This window comes from Platalea leucorodia (genome assembly GCF_965183815.1).
Source record: "Platalea leucorodia genome assembly, chromosome: 20".
Taxonomy (NCBI): Eukaryota; Metazoa; Chordata; class Aves; order Pelecaniformes; family Threskiornithidae; genus Platalea; species Platalea leucorodia.
The window spans coordinates 8,438,133-8,458,108 of record NC_138842.1 but is presented as its reverse complement, the minus strand read 5'-3'; the positions used below and the strand labels follow the sequence as shown (position 1 = coordinate 8,458,108).

General features: G+C 53.8%; 1 protein-coding gene across 1 annotated transcript in view; it reads right to left on the bottom strand.

Moving 5' to 3' along the window:
• The window catches only part of CADM1 (cell adhesion molecule 1), a gene marked incomplete at its 5' end in the record, with an annotated part of 159,910 nt that overhangs the window by 13,608 nt on the left and 126,326 nt on the right, over positions 1-19,976 (bottom strand). The window contains 3 exons of the mRNA XM_082330508.1: positions 2,822-2,854; positions 13,507-13,578; positions 17,569-17,741. Coding sequence (XP_082186634.1) covers positions 2,822-2,854; positions 13,507-13,578; positions 17,569-17,741 — 278 coding nt within the window. The remainder of the gene's footprint in view (positions 1-2,821; positions 2,855-13,506; positions 13,579-17,568; positions 17,742-19,976) is intronic.

Below are 19,976 nucleotides of genomic sequence, written 5' to 3'. Positions count from 1 at the left end.
GCCCGGCTTAGTGCGGGGCAGCAGAAGCACAAGCCTTCCTGCCGGCCATGACCATGCTGTTATTGGAGTTCTGGCAATGAACAGTGCAGAGAAAGGAGAAAGTGCATCAGAAAATTTACAGTTAAGCTCTCATTTTTCAACAAAAGAGTTAACAACGTTCGTGCTTTAAGTCACTCATGCATCGCTGCCGTCAACTCCATTCCAGAAGGAAACGGGAACGGCAGGGGCTTTGCTACCGCTTGGACATGCACACACATACAGGACTCCTTTCCCCCCAGTCCTCTAGGATACACTCCAAAAAATGAAATTGCTCAAAAATCCCTTCCCCGATTGAGGTATCGTGCTGGCTCCACACTAGCCTTACATTTCGTTTTCTTTGCTATCAATCTCTTTTTTGGGTTCTTTTTTTGGTTGGTTTTTTGGTTTTCTTTTTTCTTCCCCCAATTCATTTAAAATCGTTTTTGGAGAAAATCCATTTGGCTGTAGTTCATGCCCATGCATTTCTAGTCATTCACAGACATGCTCACTCCCATCGGACATCGGAAAGAACAAATGGCCAACATACAGCAACACCTGGTATACTCCATACACACTCCAGCAACACAAGCTTGGAAAGCAAGCCCAGAGTCTTCACGGGAAAGGCAGCCCGGAGGGCGAGCGCGGCGGGGCAGTACCAACCGGCTGGGTTTTAAGGCAGGAAAGTTTGCGGCAGCTCGTTTCTTGTCATTTCAGCTGTCGCTCCCCTGGCAGTGGCAGTCCTTCCCCTCGCCCCGGGGCGGGAATACTCAGAGTCCTCCTCCAGTTAAAAACCTGCTTTTGCGGCTTTCCCCGACGCCAGTTAAAAGGAGGGAAGCCATCGGGAGTTGCGTTAAGGGAACGGGCAAGGGCTGCCCGGCCGCGAGGCCGCGCGTCCCCTCCCGCGCCGCCCGCCCTGCGCCGCAGCCTCGCAGCGACGGCGCCCAGCCTTCCCGGCTTGCCTTCGCGCCCGAGGCTAAGGCCTGTCGGAAAAGGCTGGCCGAGACGCCTAGAAACGACGTCAGAAGTCACGCTGGCGGCAGGGCTGCCTGGTCTTCCCCAAATTTAGGGATCGACAGCTGTACCCGCGCGTTCCTGGGGCTGCCTGAGAAAAACAGACCAAAACGGCACTATTTTCTGACGCTGCGGGCCGCTGTTCTTTTGCCTGAATGCGTCTACCTTCCCTCGGCAAGTCCTAGCCCGAGAGGCAGAGCATCTCGGCCGAACGGGAGCAGCGCTGGGGACTCCGTACCGACCGCCCTGCCTCAGAGCGCTGCTGAGGCCGGACGCCTTGCGACCGCACCTGCGCGGCACAAAGCGCTCGCCACGACCGGCATCCCGCGGCTAGCGAGTAAAAGGGGGACGGAGCCTGGCTTCCTTTCAGGCCGAGCCCCGGCTCTCTCCCGACTTTCCCGACTGCTCTCAGACGCTTCTAAGAAAGCGGAGCGCCAGGCTGGCGCTTCAAAGGAGCAGTCGGACCCCGACCACCCGAGCGAGCGCAGCTGAGCAGACCTGCGGGTAATTAAACTGCGCTGCAGCTCCTGAAGGCTTTCCCCGTGGCTTAACCATCGGGTGATTAACATCTCGCCTTCACCTGACTTTCACGACTGTTGGCGGCGTGCTGGACGAGACGCCGCTTGGGCTTTTATTGCCTCGCCGTGACTTTCATTGCAGTAGCTACGAAATTACCGATGTCGAGTCTTGGCATTAAGCACGCGCAGGGAGATGGGCAACGTATAGAAAACAGAAGTCTGCCTGAAGGCTTCCAATTTTACGTCAAGTGGGAAAAGGCGTCCAAGTAGCTAAGTTCTTTGGGACAAGAACTGCACATCCCTCCACTTGATGCGGGGCGTCGCTACTTAACCATCGCTTTACTCCGTCCCGCCTCTACCATCGCCCACGATACGCCTCGTCGGGAGCAGGCACGAGAGAGAGGTTGCCCTGCGTGACAGATTGCTGTCAATAAAAGAAACGGTCGATGTATCAGAGTTAAAAGAAACCAAAATAGCAAACTCAAATATGGATTAGCCTTAATTAAAATTGTCAGAGGTTCTGGTTCTTTAGCTGAAAAGCGAGCTCCTGCCAAAAAACGGTATGCTCAGCTTCCAGTCTGAAGCGACTATTTAGGCTCGCTTTGAAAATGTAGGAAGCTAAGGAAGCTGTCAAGCTGTTAGCTAGACTGCCTCGAGCAGATGAGAAGGGTTAGTTTGCTAGACTGCTATGCCGATAGGGAAGTGTTGCTATTTGTTTTCCAAACCTCCTTCTGCAGCGTAATCGTGCAAACGTCGCTGCTGACCTCCGAGGCGAGCGCTCCTCTGCGGAGCGTCCCCGGAATACCAAACGCTGCCCCGCGCCGGCGGACCCGCCGGACGCGCGCTCTTCTGAAATCGGAGTGAAAGAAAAAACGCTCAAGGCTGCAAGCGCCTCTTAAAAACTTAAATCTGAGTTCCCGTTTTCAAAAGCCGGATCCCTTTGTCGCCCGCGAAGCGATTACCCCAGTACTGAAGACGACTGGAGAATCGCTCGCTTCCTCGGCGCCGCTCGTACGCGCACGCCGTCCCCACGGGGCCTGGGGGGTCGCCGCCTGCCCGGCATGGCAACAACCGGCTGCGGAGCTCGCAACAGAAATGACAAGACCCGACAGACTTTCCAGCCTTAAAACCTGTGTCGTGTTTATGAGGTCGGTCCACCTGAAAGAGGGTTTTCCCTTGAAGACTGCCATTTCCCTTTTTTGCTTCCCCTTCCCAGGCTTGTCTTGCCACTCAGCAGCGCTGAGAAATAAGATAAACAGGAATGTGATACCAACCGTGAACTGCCGGTTCTGTCGTCGCCGTTGTGTCTACACACGGGAACAGAGGATTGGAGGAAGGGAAGAAACAGGAGGAACAGCATGCAAAAAAAGGGAAAATGGAAAAAATGGAACAGATAATATATGAGCAAGCTTTCAAAGAACATTGCGTGACAAGCAATAATAAAATGAAAGGCAAAAAGCATTTGAAGTGAGTTGCACTGTTTAGAAGACATGCCTCCAGTTCAAAAGCTATGAGCCTGAGGAAAACAGTAAATTTTTCTTTTTCCAGGACCTTGCCAGAACAATTACTGGTGGTTGCAAAGTCAGGGGAACAGGAGACGGGGGAGAACACCAACACCAACGCTTTACTTGGTAAGGACCAAAACAGAAGCTCAAGACCAGGACAACGAGCCGACACTCGGAAAAGCGTTTTTACGCATTCAAACATTGCCTTCACCAAAGCGCTAGGGGCCGGGGCCTGATCCGCTCCCGCCTCTTCTCCTCCTTCGTCCAACGCGGGGCACCTCCGAGCACGTCGGCACGCGGCGCAGCCTCTGAGCCCGGACCGTTTCAGAGGCGGCAAAGAAATGCTAAAAATGAAGAGACTCCTAGAAACCGCGCGTCTCATTCTGAAGGTGCGAGTGGCCCTCTGCCTCGGCTACACCGAACCACGCACCTGTAAGACGCGTGGTTTTCTCAGTAGAAAAAACATTGTTCTGGAACGGGCAGATGCAGGTAAGACACGACCAGTCCCTCCATTGCAACAGTTAACTGGTCAGCAGTTATCGGTGATTAAAATATACCGGAGTTTCTTTGGGCGTTGGTCTGAGGCTGACGTTGCTCCGTACGCATTACGCGCCACGGGGAATCTGCCGGGAGTTGCGGCCTTGCCAACGGAGAGATGTTTCGTCTCTTCACGGGTGTTTGGAACAGGCAATTTTAAAGGCTGACCCAAATCGGAAGGCTTTCCCTGACAGCGTCCTACGTTACGTCCTCTACACCGAGAGGTCTAAATGGTATTTATTCACATTATCCAAAGCCCTGGCTTCTTCCGCTACTGAAACTCATTTACTTCTCAGCTGGCGCTACGCATCCTCCTCTTGCGCCTGCGGCGTCGGTCGCTTGCTTTAGCGGGCTGGCTCCTCGCGACGTCACCGCAACTCTGCCGATCCCCGCGGATGCTCTGGAGCCGACGGCAAAGCCTAGGCTCGCTCATTCGCAGCCAAGACGGGGCTTCGCGCACCTCTCCTCGGTTCGATGCAGGCAATGTTTGAATGAATAAAATCGCGCGGGTACGCGTAGAGAAGCGCTCTACTGCGTATTTCTGCAAAGCAGCCCGGAGCTCGAGTTTTGTAGCAACAAGCGGCAATTCCCATTGGCGTTTCCCCTCGTTAACGTCCCCTCCGGACAACGGGTTGTCCTCCTGCGCGTTCAGAGGCGGCAGTGGGAAAAGGAGGGCCCGTTCCTTTGCAATTTAGCTGAGGACAGCCCCGGTCTGAATTTCTGAAGCACCAGTGAAGACAAGGATCATACAAGGAATACACAATACTTACAGATACAAGGTCTACATGCTTTAATTACGAAAGCAAAAACAAATAAACCCTGCACAATTTAACAAACTGCACCGAGATTTGCATAACAGATTATCAAGCCGTCGTTAGCCTGTTTCCACTGCCAACGTATGCTGCTCTCATCTTGGCAATCGAATCTAACGCACGCTTGAAGACGCTAGCGCTTGTTCTCCTGCGGGGAGCTCTGGCGGAGGCTGCAAGGGAAGCCTTCCAAAGCAAAAAGGAGAACAAGAGCGGGGCTGTTCTTTGTTTTCGGGCAGCAATCCCCAAACGATGCCTCGTTTTAACCAAGCGAATGGTGAAGGGGAAAATGGTGGTGAAGGGCGGGGGGGGGAAGCTGTTGTTTAGAAAGGGTTGTAGAACTGAGTATTAACTCCTGAGATAGCATCTTGGCATCTATAAATAGTCTCAATTTACTGTCTTCCTGAAACAAAAAGGTTACGTCAGCTTTTATGCTAAACAGAGAATCTGCTGAAAGCAAACTCGTATTCACGTGCTGGAAGAGATATTAGTCAAGAAACAGTGCAAACTGGACAGTGCATCTCGCTTCCCCGTCTGGGGACAGAGACCAACAGGTTACGAAAAATAAAGTTCTCAAGCGGTTGTAAGTGCGAACAAATATCCAAGTCAAACAACATGTTGGCTGCAGCTGGAATGACAAAGTTATGATTAGCAAATGGTTTGGATGGTTGCAAGAGGAAACACAGACCAGTTAAAGTTTAGCGTGAGTTTTCTGGAAGTCCTGTTCGATCCCAGAGTCCTCTTTGAGAAGAAGGATTGTATACGCACAGCGCTCCGCAGGGGAATAACCTCGTGTTAAAGCAACGCCAGGAAGGCCCCCCCGCCCCGACACAGGCACGCTACCACAGCGGCTGCACGGCAAAGGAGAGAAAAATCGTCACCGTCGCTTCCGTACGACGTTAACGACCGCACGTCAAACCCCGCGCGTCCCAAACCCCACCGCTGCTCTGCCTTACGTAGGGAGGAACGTCCCCGGCCCTGCAACGCTGCTGCTAGGACAACCCGTAATTTTAAGACGGGCTGGCTAACTTTACGCGTGCTTTCCTGAACTCCAGGTACCGACTTCTACTTCGCTTTCAAGAACAGCCACGTTCATGTGCCGGACCAGACATACAGCACCCCAGAGATGAGCCTTCTGCCCCGCACCCTAGAAGAAAAATCATCTCTTCTCCTCAAATACGGACCGACAAGAAAGTCCTTGATGTGCTTCTGACCTAAGGTTGAACGAAGCCAAGGAAAGGCTTTGCCATCACCAAAAAGCACCGTTCTGGTCCTGAGCCACAGGGCTGAAGAGCAGCCACACGATCGCGCGAAGCCGATGCTTATCGTTTCAAACGATAAGCCGGTGTCGAAAAAAGGGCTGTTTTACAAGATGCGGCAAAGCGGAGGATGTAGAGAGCGCATCAAGAAAGAGTGGTACTTTCCGTCTTGGGATAAAGGCTTCTCTTCCCGATTCTAATCGGTAAGACAACAAAATTTGCTGCATGGGGAGAAGTAAAACAACGCAATGGTCTTTCAAAACCTACGCGTACGTAAATTCCCCAGAGGACTGCTTTATCATTAAAGAAAAGAAGTCATCCAAGAAAGGAACCGTCGGCCTCTACAGAGCTGCGCGTTTCACTTAATCGTGATTTCTTTTTAGCACTGGTGGTAAGAACAGTGTTCAGCGTGGCCAGCTCCCGAATGAAGACACTAACGCACGTCGTCTTGCCATACAGACGGTGCTACCTGCCAGCTACGAAAACTCGGACGACGCCCCAGTTTTAGGCACTCACCACTTCATTAGGTAGCTACCCAAGCGCGCGCGCACGCGTATTTATAACGTTACTGCTTGAAGGCATCTGGGCAGCATTTCCTCGGGTTACGAGCTCCATCGCTAAGCCTCCTCATGTTTTCAAATGGATTCTCTCCAACTTCAAACTGTTTGCGGAGCGTGACAGGCTGGGCCCTTTAAACTCGGCCGTAATTAGTCCCCAGCCTCACACAGAACGAGCACGACGGAGGAATATTAAAACCCCAGCAGCAAAATTAAATTCACCAACTTGAATGCCCGAGCTGCAGTGCTACCGCCTTACAGAGGCACGTGAAAGACTGGAGCTTAAAACCACACCGCTATTGCAAAGAGAATTACAACGCACGTCACCAAAATAATGGCAAAATACTTGGTTTTGTACATTTAAAGAGGTATTCCTAAGTATAGATACCCATTCGATACGCTGCTTTTTAAATTGCTTTCCGAACTGAAAACAAAAGCCAATCTGAGCGCTGACTTGCGGAGCTCTTATTCTTCCAGATTTTCCAGGCTGCTTCACAGGTACCGGCCGGGGCGAGCGGGAATCCCTTTGCGTTGCTGTCCTCATAGCAGCCTTCGGGACCAGCGGGCAGGATGACAACGAGGATTTCTGCTTTCTTTCGGGTCCTCAAGGCTCGTAAAAAGCCCTACAACAATCCCCGCAACCCCCACTGAGCAGACGCCCGTCGGACGTTAGCAGAGCCGTGGCGTTTCAGTGCCGCCGCGAGAGCGCGGCCCGAGGAGCTCGGAAAACGCAGGGCGCGCGGAAGCGCAGCGACCCGCGGGCTCCCTCGCCCCAGGCTCCCCAGAAGGGCGGATGAAAACCTACTTTGCACGACGATTCTCCACGATGATCCTCCGCAAAGCGATTCCAGCTTGCGCTGCAAGCTTTTGTGTACGGGCATGTTGCAACGCACCCCCGAGACGGTTTGATTTGCGGACCAGATGTTTCACAAAAATAATCACAATCTGTAGGGAAGTTGTGAGTGACAAGAACAAAAATATTCCGAAATCAGTGCTGCGGCTCCGGCTACGCCTTTTCATGTTTTTCCATAAGGATCTGCGAGGATTTTGCTTTGGTGCGAATCCCGACCTCGCCAGCACCGTACCTGCCCCGGTCTCGGGCAGAAGCCAACGCCACGCTGTGCAGGCAGGGCTGCTCGCTCCCGCCGCTCTGCTGGAACCGCGAAGACCCTGGGCTCAGACGGCGGCCCGCCGCGCATCGCGCAAACCCCCTGCAAGCCCTGACCTCCTCGGCGCTCTGCCCGCGGGCAGCCCCTGTCGCCCGAGAGGGGACGGGTCCTCTGCCCAGCTCCCTCTGCCCTCGCTCTCCTAAACGTGCACGTTTTCTGCCCAGCAAAATGAGGGTTTCGGCACCGCTTACGCTGCGTCACCACCGGTAAGGCCCGATGTGACAGTACCGTGTCTGCTACTGACTGGACGCGGTACTAAAAGACCGAATTTTATTTCATTTTACTGTCTGTAACAGGCCTGTCAGCTACTCTCTCTTCCTTTATCCCCTTTAATGCAGTCACATCCTGGATGAAAATGTCAGGAGAGCGCAGTATCATCTTTAAATTAACTTGACATTTTACCAGGGACATGCAGGAGCTTCAACGGAAAGCAAAAGTTAAATTATAAATAATTTGGGGGAACAAATCACTAGGCTGAGTCCCTGCAGGTTGACATCGAGCACCGGGCCGGGCTGCAAGCTCGGTGGCCCCTGCTCCGCGCTGCCCGCGGGCCGACCTGCCCGCCTCCCTCTTTGCTGCCTGGGCACCTCCAAGGGGCCGCTCGGGAAAGCCACGAAAGAGCCCAGGGAGCCGGGCAGGAGCTGACCACCACCGTCCCCGTTTGACGTGACCGAGGAACAAACCCGCTTCCCCGCGTACGATTAAATTCCCCGTGAACGCCACCGCCAGCAGTAACGGGCACGAGTGACCGTACCTGATGAGATGCAAAGCCTGCGGGTCTGCGGGTGCAGATGTACTTCGGTAATCCCCACGCTGCCTCTTCACCTCCCACAAACCTACTGCAAGGTAATTTGAGCAAAGAATGACTTCTATTGCATTCTTCCCGCCCACCACCTTTTCGGATTACTGTTGGAATAAACCCCCTGCGACTGTAGGTTTTCACACAACCAGCTGTAACCAGAAAAGAACAAACTTCTACTGAGGATAAAATTGCCATTCTCCTCGTTTTGAGGAAGTTCTCTGGCACGTGAACTCACGGTTTGAGAGCGCGCTACGCCATTTCTTCGCAAGGACTTCAGATTTCCACGCGTTATCGTTCCTTAGGCAGCTGAGATGACACAGAGATGCGTTCCTTAATGGACCGGCCAGAGCTGGCATCTAGCCAGGCTTCGCCAAGCAGACGCAAAGCCCTCCGCCCTCCTCCGGCGCCGGCACGGCAGCGCGGAAACAAGGAGAGCTCGGCTACTACGTGACCCTGGTCGAGATGCGATATTGAGGCTCGGCGTCCACGAGCAGCTCCCGCTTTGGAGCTCGCTGGCTTCTGAACACCTTCCCGTCTAGCAGAGCCTGCTCGCTCCTCCTTCTAAACATCCCCAGCCTCGAGAAGGAACACGGAGCGCTTCGTAGAATCACAGAATCGTTAAGGCTGGAAAAGACCCTTAAGATCATCGAGTCCAACCGTTAACCCAGCACTGCCAAGCCCACCACTAAACCATGTCCTTCCGCAGCGCAGGCTTCGTGCTTTCCAACCGAGTTCACGGGGAGGCTCCAGCACCCTGGCAACTCTTAAGCTAAAACCCGTCTGCCCTGTTTCAGCCCGCTGAACGCAGACGCACCTGCCGCCGTATGCTCTAAGGGATCGGTGGGGTTGAAAATATAGTATAAAACGGCACTGAAGACAGGCCGTGGTGCAATCTGCCAGCTTGCCGTTCGTGCTGTTGCAAGACGGACAGCGGGGGCTTTGCAGAAGCAGCAGCATCCAACGCAAGGCTCGCAACACCGGTAAGGTGCGCGCGTGCCGTGCCGCACCCCCAGGTCTCCACCGCCACTGGTGCCGAGACACCTGCGTGGGCCGTCTGCAGAGAAAGCGTGATAAATGCAAATTTGCACGTACAAATACCACCGTAGATCCCGGGGTGCGGAGGTGTACGTGCTAAGCGAGACCAGAAGGCAGCACGACGACGCCTGAAAAGGCAGGCTAAACCGCTCCGCGCCGAGCCCGAAGATGAGGGCTTTGCTATTATTAAGAACCTTTATCTCCCAGGAAACAACAGCTGTCCAAAACCAGTATTTCAAGGAACAACTCTAGGGGTAATTCAAATTATGCGGCTCGCTCTGCTGTATCGTATTGTACATCTTAATGAACAAAGCCACAAGGACAATTTGAACTGATAAAAAAGGGCTTGCCAGCGATAACGGCTGAAACACCAAAGGCTGGTCGGAATATCAATGCGGTTGGAGGATATACGAAGAAGATCAAACTGTCACGCAGGAGATCTGCTCAAGCACCTACACTGAAGCAAAGCAGCAGCGACGGAGGGAGAGCTTTAAAGGTCGTGCTGGTTTGGAAACTTTACCGCTGCTCAGCTTTTCCTCCTCCTGGAGAAAAGCAGCGGGTTAGCTTTTCGGAGATCTTCCCCCAAACCTCCCTGCCGTAAAACCGCTTTATCGGCTCTGCTGCCTTTGTAGGTCAAGCCTACGCAGCAGCGATACGGGATTTGGACGTGTCAGGCAAGGGGGGCCGGCGAAGGGACCCCTCGCTCCAGGCACGGGCGGGTTTGGGGAGGGCCGGGGAGCCCGTGGGGGAGCACAGGGCGCCCCGCGAGCGCGGGGAGCGACGACCACGCTCCCTCAGGCGCCTGCGCGGCCGTCGCCTGTCCTCTCCCTTTCGCTGCACCCACCGCTCTGCCTCGCGTTTGCTGAGCAGCGCCGACCACCGCTCACAGATCAACCCTTGGGACAGGGCTGCGTTCCCACGTCTCGTCTGAAGCCCTTTAGAGCAGAAACAGCGCAGGCGAGCAAGTAAAAAAGAAGTCTGTCATCAGAGCCTGCAAAAAGGAGCAGCTACCGCGCACGGGGAGCGGCGAACGCAGCCCTTTGGGATGGTTCTGTTGGACAGCTTCGGTCGGGGGAAATGAATCCAGAGCAAGTTATCTCCAATAACTCGGAAAGATTGCTCCCAAGAATATCATTTCCTAGGGCAGCTACTAGAGATGACAGCACGCCTACAGCGTGAGCTTTGGACAGGGCACCTGCTTCAGAGCAGGCCTCTCTTCCCTGTTTTTTTTAAATTAAAAGATGACAGTTGTTTTTCAGAACTACTCCGTGGTTGCAGGGGACATGAACTAGGCCAGTATTACACGAGAAACGGGGGGAAAAGGCGAAATAAAATAGACTTGAAGTGCCCTTCGTCCTAAGGAGCGGTTTTCAACGCAGCTGGCTGGCAGACGACCCGCACCCAGCCTGCCGGCAAAGGCGAGGAACACCCCGGCTGCTACCAAAGCACGTACGTCGCGCTAGAAGAGTATCTCAGCCTTTCGGTGATGATGGGAATTAAGGTATCAACTGTCTCTTGAGGCTTTAAAAAGTGTTCCAACACTACTATGCTATGTAATTCTAGAGATTATGTTAATTTGACCTAATTTTTTCCAGCTACAAAGTCTCTTAACTATTGAAGAGGAAAAGTTTCCGCAGCTTCGTGCTGCCTGGCTGCTGGCTGCAAAACACACACGTGCACGTCTCTGCACAACGGAGGGAGGCGAGGCCTCGGCTGCTCTCTGGGGAGAAGCACGCTCAACGGGTGGGCAGACACACGTCAAGAAGATTCAGCGTTAGATCGGTGTCAGGGAAGAAGAGAAAAATTTCTCTTATCAGCGTGAATTAATCTTCTTCCCACGTGTCGGGAGCGGTAACTGCTGGGATCGGGCAACAACGCTACATTTCCATTACCTTTCCAGCCTCTTCCGCAGCTCAAAGCCAATACAGAAAGGCATCGAGGAGGCGATGGAGACCCACCTGGCTTCTGCCGACAGGACGCCGGCAAGCTTTGAGATCCTCCATCATTGCAAGCAAAGGCGAGAGACAAACGCAGGACAGCCACGCGCTCCTGATCCCAGGGTACTGCTGCTAGGCTGATAAAAAAGCAACCCCAGTTCCGCTCGGGCGGGAAATACCGAGCTGCCGGTCCGTGCATCTCTGCGTGCGTCTAATCATTTTTCGATGCGGTCGTGCCTCCCCACAGAGCAGCACCCTCGCAAAGGGCAGTGCTGATCCTCGGGGCAACGGTTCGCTCCGATGGAAAGCTGCTGAGGAGAAAGGGCTGGGAAACGCCACGCCAGAAGGTCCTCCGCCCTGGAAGACCGTCGGCTCTCCGCCTCCACGTTCAGAGCAAACCTGCGGGAGGGACTTCAAGAGTGATTTCTTACCGCGAGAGACGCGGACTCGAGGAGCAGCACCCACCGTAGCTGCGAGGTGCTGAGCAGCTCCTGGGCATCGCCAGCGCGGCAGAGACCCTGCTGGGGCCCCTACCAAACCCGGGCAACGCAGCAACAGCGGCTAGACCCTAGCTACGCTTGAAATCGGCTCAGCCAGGAGCCCTGGGGACAGCCGTTTCTGCCTTCAAGAACCACCCACCTCCCCTTCTTGTTCTGAATACGAAAAGGCCAGCAAACTACTGCGGAGGAGAGCCTAGAAACCTGGAGGCTACTGACAATTCACAAACAAGCTGCAACACTTGCAGCGGAAGAGCAAACAACAAAACCGCTCTTTCCTATGAACAAGCACTACTTGGGAGCCTGAAAGGGCAGGGGAGGGTAGCCCAGTCCTAGGGCCATCCCTAAAACGCAGGTGGATAACAGCCCCGCTCCGGGGAAAAGGACGGTCGTTAACGTTTGCAGGTAGAAACTTAACGGGGTCAATCAAACATCAAGACAAACTCTTCCTTATAGCCTTGCAAAGGTCACTGAAAGCGTTAACAAATTACCGTAAACCAAAAGAAAACCGTACGTGCGTTCATTTACACCGAGACACACGGGACCGAGTTTCTCCGCAAACGCTCTTAAGGAGACTTGAATAACGTTTGCAACCTACTGTGAAATGAAAGCTGGTTAAGTTAAGAAAGCAAAAACAGAATTGAAACAAAGCGACCAAATCGCAAAATGGGGAAGCGTTGACGGTGGAGCGTCTCAAGCATCCGAACTCGGGTGCCCGGAGCGCGGTTTTACGGCCAACCACCTGGAAAGAGGAAGACAGAGAATGGCAAGGGCTGGACAACGCGGTGGCGGGCGGCGCACGCACCGTGCGCGTTAAGGCACGTTGGAAGAAAGGCTTCGACTGCTTGTCCGTGCCAGCGTTGTCTGACTTGGGTGCGAAAACCTCAGAAGGAAAGAAGCCACAAAACACCCCGAGCAGGAGAGTTAGAGTCAGCTGAGCGACATCGTAAAAGCAAATAAAACGTGAAGGCATTTACGCGGGGGATGGCTGACAGCAACAATAAACGTCACGCCATTAGCTATTCAATGGTCCGTTCTCACCTTCCGTTTGCCACCTCTGCCTCAAAAAAGGAAAAAAAAAAAAAAAGGCAAGCAAAAGCAGCAGTTGAAATAGAAAAGAGCAGAAAAATGGCAATGCAAGTGATGACAAAGAAATCAGAAAGGCCTTCCTTATGAGTGGAGAGAGTCGGGGCTAGCGAGGGAGTACGATGGATGCATGGAAAAGAGAGAGGCGTCTCGTGCTCAGCTGGCCGGTTTTATTCATCTTTTCTCTCGAGACAGGGAAAAACCCAAAATGCTGAGCGCCAGCTCCTCTAAAAGGGTCCCGCGGCCGGCGTTCGACTCAATAAAAAACGCCCGGTGGAATTCACTTGTCTGGGAGAGGGAGGCAGCGGGCTTACCGCGGGGACGGGCCGAACACCTAGGCGTGAGAAAAAGCATCTCGAGTCACACGAGGCGCGTTACGTTACTGAAGACCAAACCTGCTGCTTCCACGTATAAATCGCTCAGAAATTGATACTGAGGGGGTTAAGGCTGAAAGGACCGCGCACGGTCAACGAGCCCCAAGGCTGTTTGCACCCTTCCTTCGAAAGGACCCAGTATCAGCCACCAGTAACTGACTTAGCGGCTTTCTCTGCCACGGCAATTCCCGCGTTTCGGAAACACCTGCAGCAAGGACGGTCCACCTCGTCGAACTGCCGGACCAGGACTCGCGCCGTACGGTGGGTGCGTTTGAGGGAAAAAAATGCAAGTGATTTGTTTGTTGGTTTTTCCCCAGGCTTCACGCTCTGCTTACATACATAAAAGACAATAAACATTCAGGACATTTCCAATGGTTATGAAGGTACCGTACCTGTGATGGTGGTAGGGATGGTGGTGGTAGTGGTGGTGGTTGTTGTGGGAGGAGGGATAGTTGTGGGGGGATCTGGATAAAAAATAAAAAGGAAAATAAAAAAAAGGCAAATTAAGAAAAAACAAGCAGAACACAACAGCGCTCAATCGTGATCAGAAAAAAACAAGGACGCTAAGAAGCGGCACGGCTGTCGGACGGCTTTCCTCCTCTAAAGCCAGGTGGGGAGCGCCCAGCTGGCTTTAAGGACAGCGGGCCAGATCCCCAGCAGCCGGCCACGGCTCCGAGCCCAACCCGCACCTCGGGAGCCGCGGGCGGACTTAACGCTCGCTGGAGAATCTGGCCCCGAAACTCCCCCCCTCTTTGCCTTCTACAAAGCTAAAAAAAAAATGCAAAAAAGAAACAAAACCCAGCATAAATTAGTCAATGAGAGAGAGATGGAATGGGAGAGGCATAAGAAAAACAAACTGCACGCTTTCCGCAACAAAAAGAACAGTTTACACGCACAGAGAGAGACACAGTGGCGCTTTCTTGGCTGGCTACCTATGCGTTGGCAAGCCCAGGTGGGAGGCTTGTGCCAGGGGCCCCGCTGCGCCTAACAGCCGCGGTGCCAACGGCCCCGAGCGGGGCTCGCCGCCTCCCCAGGGCCGGAGACTTCGCTACTCTTCCTCTATGAATGCACATCAGCAGGATGTCAAAAACCGCTTCACAGGTCGTAATAAACACAAAGAAACGAGAGCGTCATCGCTAAATAGCCATTTCAAGGTTATGAGGAATCTCACCACCGTCTTTTAATAAAAAAAGTCAATATTTTTCTGACAATTGCAGTTGAGCGCCCTCGGTTTTGCTGCTGCGCATCGTTAGGGAGAAATGGGGACACGGGGATGTTTCTCTTGGGGGCGGATAACCGTTTCTCGGGCGTCCTCGACCTGCGGAGACTCAAACACCGCCGCTCTTCCCAGTGTTTGCGTGACGTAGAGGGGCACATCCTCATCCAAATTATCGGGCAGGAGAAGGCAGATAGGAGAAGACGTAAAAGAAAAAATATGTATCGATGCCCAGATGATCAAACCGAATGCGCTAAGTAGTCGGGAAGACTTTGAACTACGGATCCATTCGGCAATAATAGAGCATGAAACATTTCATGGGCTTTTGATTTTAGGCTTCCTCTATGGCCTGTCAACTTTGCGTTACTAACACATCTGCTACCCTTTTATCTCCAAGCGAGCTCTCTCAGATTCCCTAATTAATACATCTGAACTTTAATTATATGCTGCACCTTTGTTATAGTCCGTACAACTTCCCGGAAAGTTCAGAAACGTTGCCTCGGAGTTCGCTTTGCCGGGGAGCGCTTATTTACGGTTCTCTTGCGAGCGGCTGTCGTCCTTCCCCTGCACCCGGAGCATCCCAGTCCCCGCGCTTACGCTAGGGCACTCGCTGCTTGCCGGTAAACACGCAGGTCTCCCGAGGAGCAGCGGAGACCGAGGCAGCTGGAGCGCAGCAGAAGCAGGGGAAGGAGGCCCCCGGCCTTTCGCCACGCCGCACCGGGACGATGCCACGCAGCGGACTCTGCCTCGATAAAAGCAAAGAAACGCTCGTGTGCTAATTGCGCTCGAAGTTTCTAGCAAATGGGCCTGCCCACTCCCTGGGGGAGGAAAAGCGTGAAACAAATTTTAAAAATAAACCTGTTTTCGGCGTGCGTCAGCGTGATTAGACATCCTCACGCCACGTGCGCAGCAGAGGAAGGTGTGTTAAGCACAGCTCAGCAGCAGCTATTTCGCAAGCCCTGGCTGCTGGAAACCACTTGCACATAAAACCATTTAACTGCTGGTATGGAGACTGCGTCACCCCTGCCTCTCCTGGAGGCGTGCCGGATCACGGCTCTGCCGCGGCTGCCGCTGCTCCGCTACGGCACCACGGGTCTGGAGGGCCCGGCTCTGTAACTCCCCTCCCGCCCAAGCTAAGGCGATCCGGAGAGCTCTGTGCCCACAAGCGGCGGGAGCCAGCCCCGTCTGCGTCTCCCGCCAGCTTTCACGCTACGCCTGCAGAGGCATTCCTGCGAGGACACGGGTTCCAGTGCCGTTATAATAATACATATTCATATAATAATATCTAACGTGCTGTCTTTCAGCGGGGAAAGGGCTGGAGACGTGCGTGCTTTCCACTGAGGAGGGGGGCTGGCCGGCATGCTCCATGCGAGCCGCGCAAGTCTCCTCCTGCGACAGCCTGAGTGAGGTTCTGCACCAGAGGGCTTCAGGTGACGGCCACAGCCCAACCGCTTCCACCACGCCAGCACCTCTGCGTTTCTCCCTTTTAAGTTCACGGTTAAAAGGATTCTTTATGCTGTCCAGAGCGCCGGATCCTAGCGGGACACTGCCAAACGGGCAGAAACTGGACACGATGGGATGTAAACCCATCGTTTGGCCGCGAGCTCCTGAGAGACCACAAAAAGCCCTTCCCTACACGGGCAAAACGTCTGCTGGATGCTTGAACTAGAGTCCACAGGTTTACCTCCCCTGGGAAGCTCCATCTCCTTTAGAATAACGCTGTCTTGGGTCTCCTCCTCCTGTGGGTTTAGTCCCGAGGGGGAGCCAGGCCGAAGAGGTCCTGCGCGGTCTGGGCATCGCCCACATCCACGGCGCGGAATAATTAACTTAAGTGCGAGAGTTACTACGAGCTCTAAACCCCGGGTCTCTAACGTGGCTGAGGGCTGAGCTAGCGCTCACGTGGGCCGCAACGGGCACGTAGAACTACACGGGGGACGAAACCACCGCGTCTACGACTGCTTCACGGCAGTAGCTTTCCATAGTTTTAATCTCACGGGGAACTGCCCGTGTCCTATTTTAACTCCTTCATTCTCCACAAGGTTAGTTGCTCCTTTAAACACCGATGTAAACGAGGTGGTTTTTTATACCTTGAGCATACAAATTATTCCCACCATAAATGCGGATCTGACTTCATTCCATAAACTGGAGTCTTCTGGAGCTACAGGCGCTAGACAACTACCCGTCCGACGTGGCGGACGAGTTCAACCGCAGCTCAAAGCTGTAGCTTGGTATTACCGTCAGTCTTTGGGCAGGTTTCTCAGACTGGGCTTAAAATGGCTCACGTGCAAGTGGCATTTGGACAGGCGATGTCGACTATTTATCTGGATCAGAGCGAGTACAAGAGAATTTGGCCTGCAGCGCTTCAAGCGGCTGTTGCGTGGAGCAAACTCCCAACCGAAGCACGTTACTGCCCCATCCGAGTCACGGGCAACACCCGCCACGAGCTGAGCCCGGCCACGCAGCAACCGCTCTTAACAGCTAAAGCTGAGACGTGCAGCCCAAGGGAATTGCTCGTCATTCAACCGGGGGATCACCTACAAGCGCCTACCGAATCTTTGTTACACGCAGCGCCTCGCGACAGGAGCGCGAGGTCTGAAGCAATGGCAAAACAACCCAGAGGAACGGGAGAATTAAAGCAGCTGCTCAACAGCACTTCCAAAAGGTGCCGAGACAGGTTTTAGCGTCTGCTCGGCAGCCACGGATAGGCTTTAAGACATCTCATTCCTCCGGTTTATTTACGGGTTTGTAGTTATCTGGGAACCTGGCCGATTCTTCGGCACCTGAACCTGCTAAAGAAAGACCTGGAACCCCCCCGGACCGTTGCTGAAGACACTGGAGGAGGTATTACGGCAAGGGAAGGGAACTATCGGAGAAGTCCTAGGAGAACTAGGCCAGAGAACTGCTCAGTTCTCCCCGTGCCCCTGCTCCGGCTTCTCCTCGGGCTTCGCCCGACAGCACGCGAGCGCGGCGGCAAGCCCAGGAGGAGCACAGCCCCGGGGGAAGGAGCTCACCGGACGCTGGAACGGGCTCTGCCCCCGAGGCGCGACGCCGAGCCTTACGGAAGCCAAATAAAGGGTTTTGCAGCCCCTACCCCAGCCCGGCAGGACGTAGACGTGTCGGGAGCTGTCTGCAAATCTTGCATTAAGCAAAACGTTAACTTCTGTCAAAGCTTTCAGAGCGCGGTATGTTGCAATTATGTGCAAATGAGTCTAGAAGAACGGTGGTTTTTCTCACGTACCGTATACAAACAGCATGTAATCCGCATGTGATTTCCCCACCGCGTTTGAAGCCTCACAGCGGTATGTACCATTATCTGTTTTGTTTAGGTTACTAATGAGAAGGTTTGAACCAGACACTACAACGTGTTGAGGCATCTCATCATCTACTCTTAACCACCTCATGTCCGTAGGCCTACAGAGGAGGGAGAGAAAGAAACAATCACATTACTATTTTCCTATGGTAAAGATGGCATCTTCAATAGTTCATCCACAGACAGAAAGCCCAAACCAAGAAAAACTGTAAAGAAATAACACATACTTTTTTTTTTTTGCGCTACTCAAGCCCAGCTGCTGTCGGGCTTCCTCAATTTAAATTTATTTTAACCCAACAGGAAACTGTATCCAGACCTTAAATTTTCTGAAAACACTACTGCAAGCAGGAAGAAAGTTCATTAGTGGTTAATCATTCGCTTATTCGGCAAACCTGAAAGCTCTGCGGCTACGGACTAAGCGTGCGCCCGCGGGGCGCTCCGAGGGCAGGTCTGGACGGCACGCGGCCGAACGGGGGGGCGCGCTTTTGTCACGCCTGGGCCCCTCCGCAAAGCGGCGCGATGGGCCTGCTGGCCTCAGCGGTGGCTGCGCCGCTCGCCGACAACGCTTCAGCTGCGGGAAGAGAGGAAGGCCCTCCTCCTCTCCCCCGGCCCGCCCGGCCGGCCGGCCGCCGCTCCCCGCGTCCCTTTGCTAACGGAACCAAAACGAGCGTCGTCTTTGCGTCGTTTAGGGTGGGTTTTAGAGCTAGTAAAGGAAGCGAGTGCTGCAGGGCTTGGGAGGGGGGCTTCTGGGGTTTTACGTTCACTGTTGTTATAGCCTTTAAGCAGCAGCGGGGACAGATCAGCTATGCCCGAGACAGCCTTCCCCAGCAAGAAAAACACAGCGTCTCTCCGGGCGACTCAACGGTGAGCTCCTAAACGGGGAGGTTTATGCAATAAAACATTCTTCAGCCCGTCTGGTTCCACAGCCTGCAGCTCGGACTCTGCTGGGAGCTCGTGCTGCTAGAGGCGTCTCATAGCTCGGGCTTCTCCTAGCGTCCAAACGGCAGGCTGCCGTCACGATGCAGGGCTCCCGAAGCTTCAACATCCCAGCCGCGCTCCTGGGACGGATGCAACGTTGGACAAAACCAGCTGGGCATCGGCTGCCTGCTCCGAAGCCGCCATCTGGTTTTGGGCAAGGGCTGGGCGCTCTCCTCCTCGCTCCCGAGCCGTCGGCGCACGAGCCACGGCACGGGCAGCAGAAGCTCCCGAGAGAGCAGAAACGCAGTTTAACCTCAAAACGGGTGGGAAGGGTTTGGATGCTCCTGGCTGCCGTTTCCAAAAGGCTACGGGTGATTTTGGGGTCGCGGGGTTTCAGGCACTGCGTGCGCTACACAGCAGCCTGCTTCTCAGAGACGTGTCTCACCCTGGACGCCCTAAAAGCGACCGTTTCTGTAGCTTCCCACTTTTGCCATAGTCTGGGGGATGTGTGTGTGTGTGTGTGTCTAATCTAACAAAATACCCGTATTCATACCAAAATAGAAATTTCCACTCTCTGGTCTTTTGTTTGCCTCTGAGCTTCCCTCCCGCAACGTTTACGTTGCCAAATTTTGCAGCGAAATGATTCAGTTTAACTGGAGAAGCATCCCTGTTCATCCTAACCCCCTGTAAAGGATTTGATGAAATCCGTTTGTCTTAAAACCATAGAGCTAAGCACAGCCCCTTATTTCTCTCTCTATTTTCCTACGCTTTGCAGGACACAGGTGAAGTGACCTACATAGCGAATTCCTAGCACGTTACCAGCATCGCCGTAACGTTAAGTGGCATGCTGCCGGGGAGATGCGTCTGTCTTATTTAACATGTGTATGTCTTATTCATAGCCTGGAAGAAAAAAAAGTGAAGCAGCCTATTCATTAAATCCCCAGATGATAGCGAATGGGAGGAACGGCAGTTACCCGTGAGAGGAGGGCTGCAAAGGGGCTTTGACGGGCTCTGAGCAGGGAACAGATATTAAAGGGGAACTCGGCAGGGGATGTGCCAGTCCCTAACGCACGGGGAAGGATCAGCCTCGTGCCGAACAGAAGACACTGGGGAGCAGGAATCGACAAAATAGCCTGGGAGAGGAGGAACGCTGCCGGGGAGGACGCCAGCAGCCCGAGCCTCCTGGCCGCGGAGCGCTCGCGCCCTGCCCGCCGCTGCCCGCGGCGGCAGAACCGGCAAACCAGGCGGCCTCCACTTCGACTACAGCTGCGGCAGCTCCTCGGCTCTGGGCAGGCTACCAAGGAGGCGCCGACAGATTTCAGGGATGTTGGCAGAAATCTTATGGACGTGACGAAAATAAAAGAGGATAGTAAATACTTGACAGCCATAAATCCAAGTGGAAGTATTTAAAAAAAAAA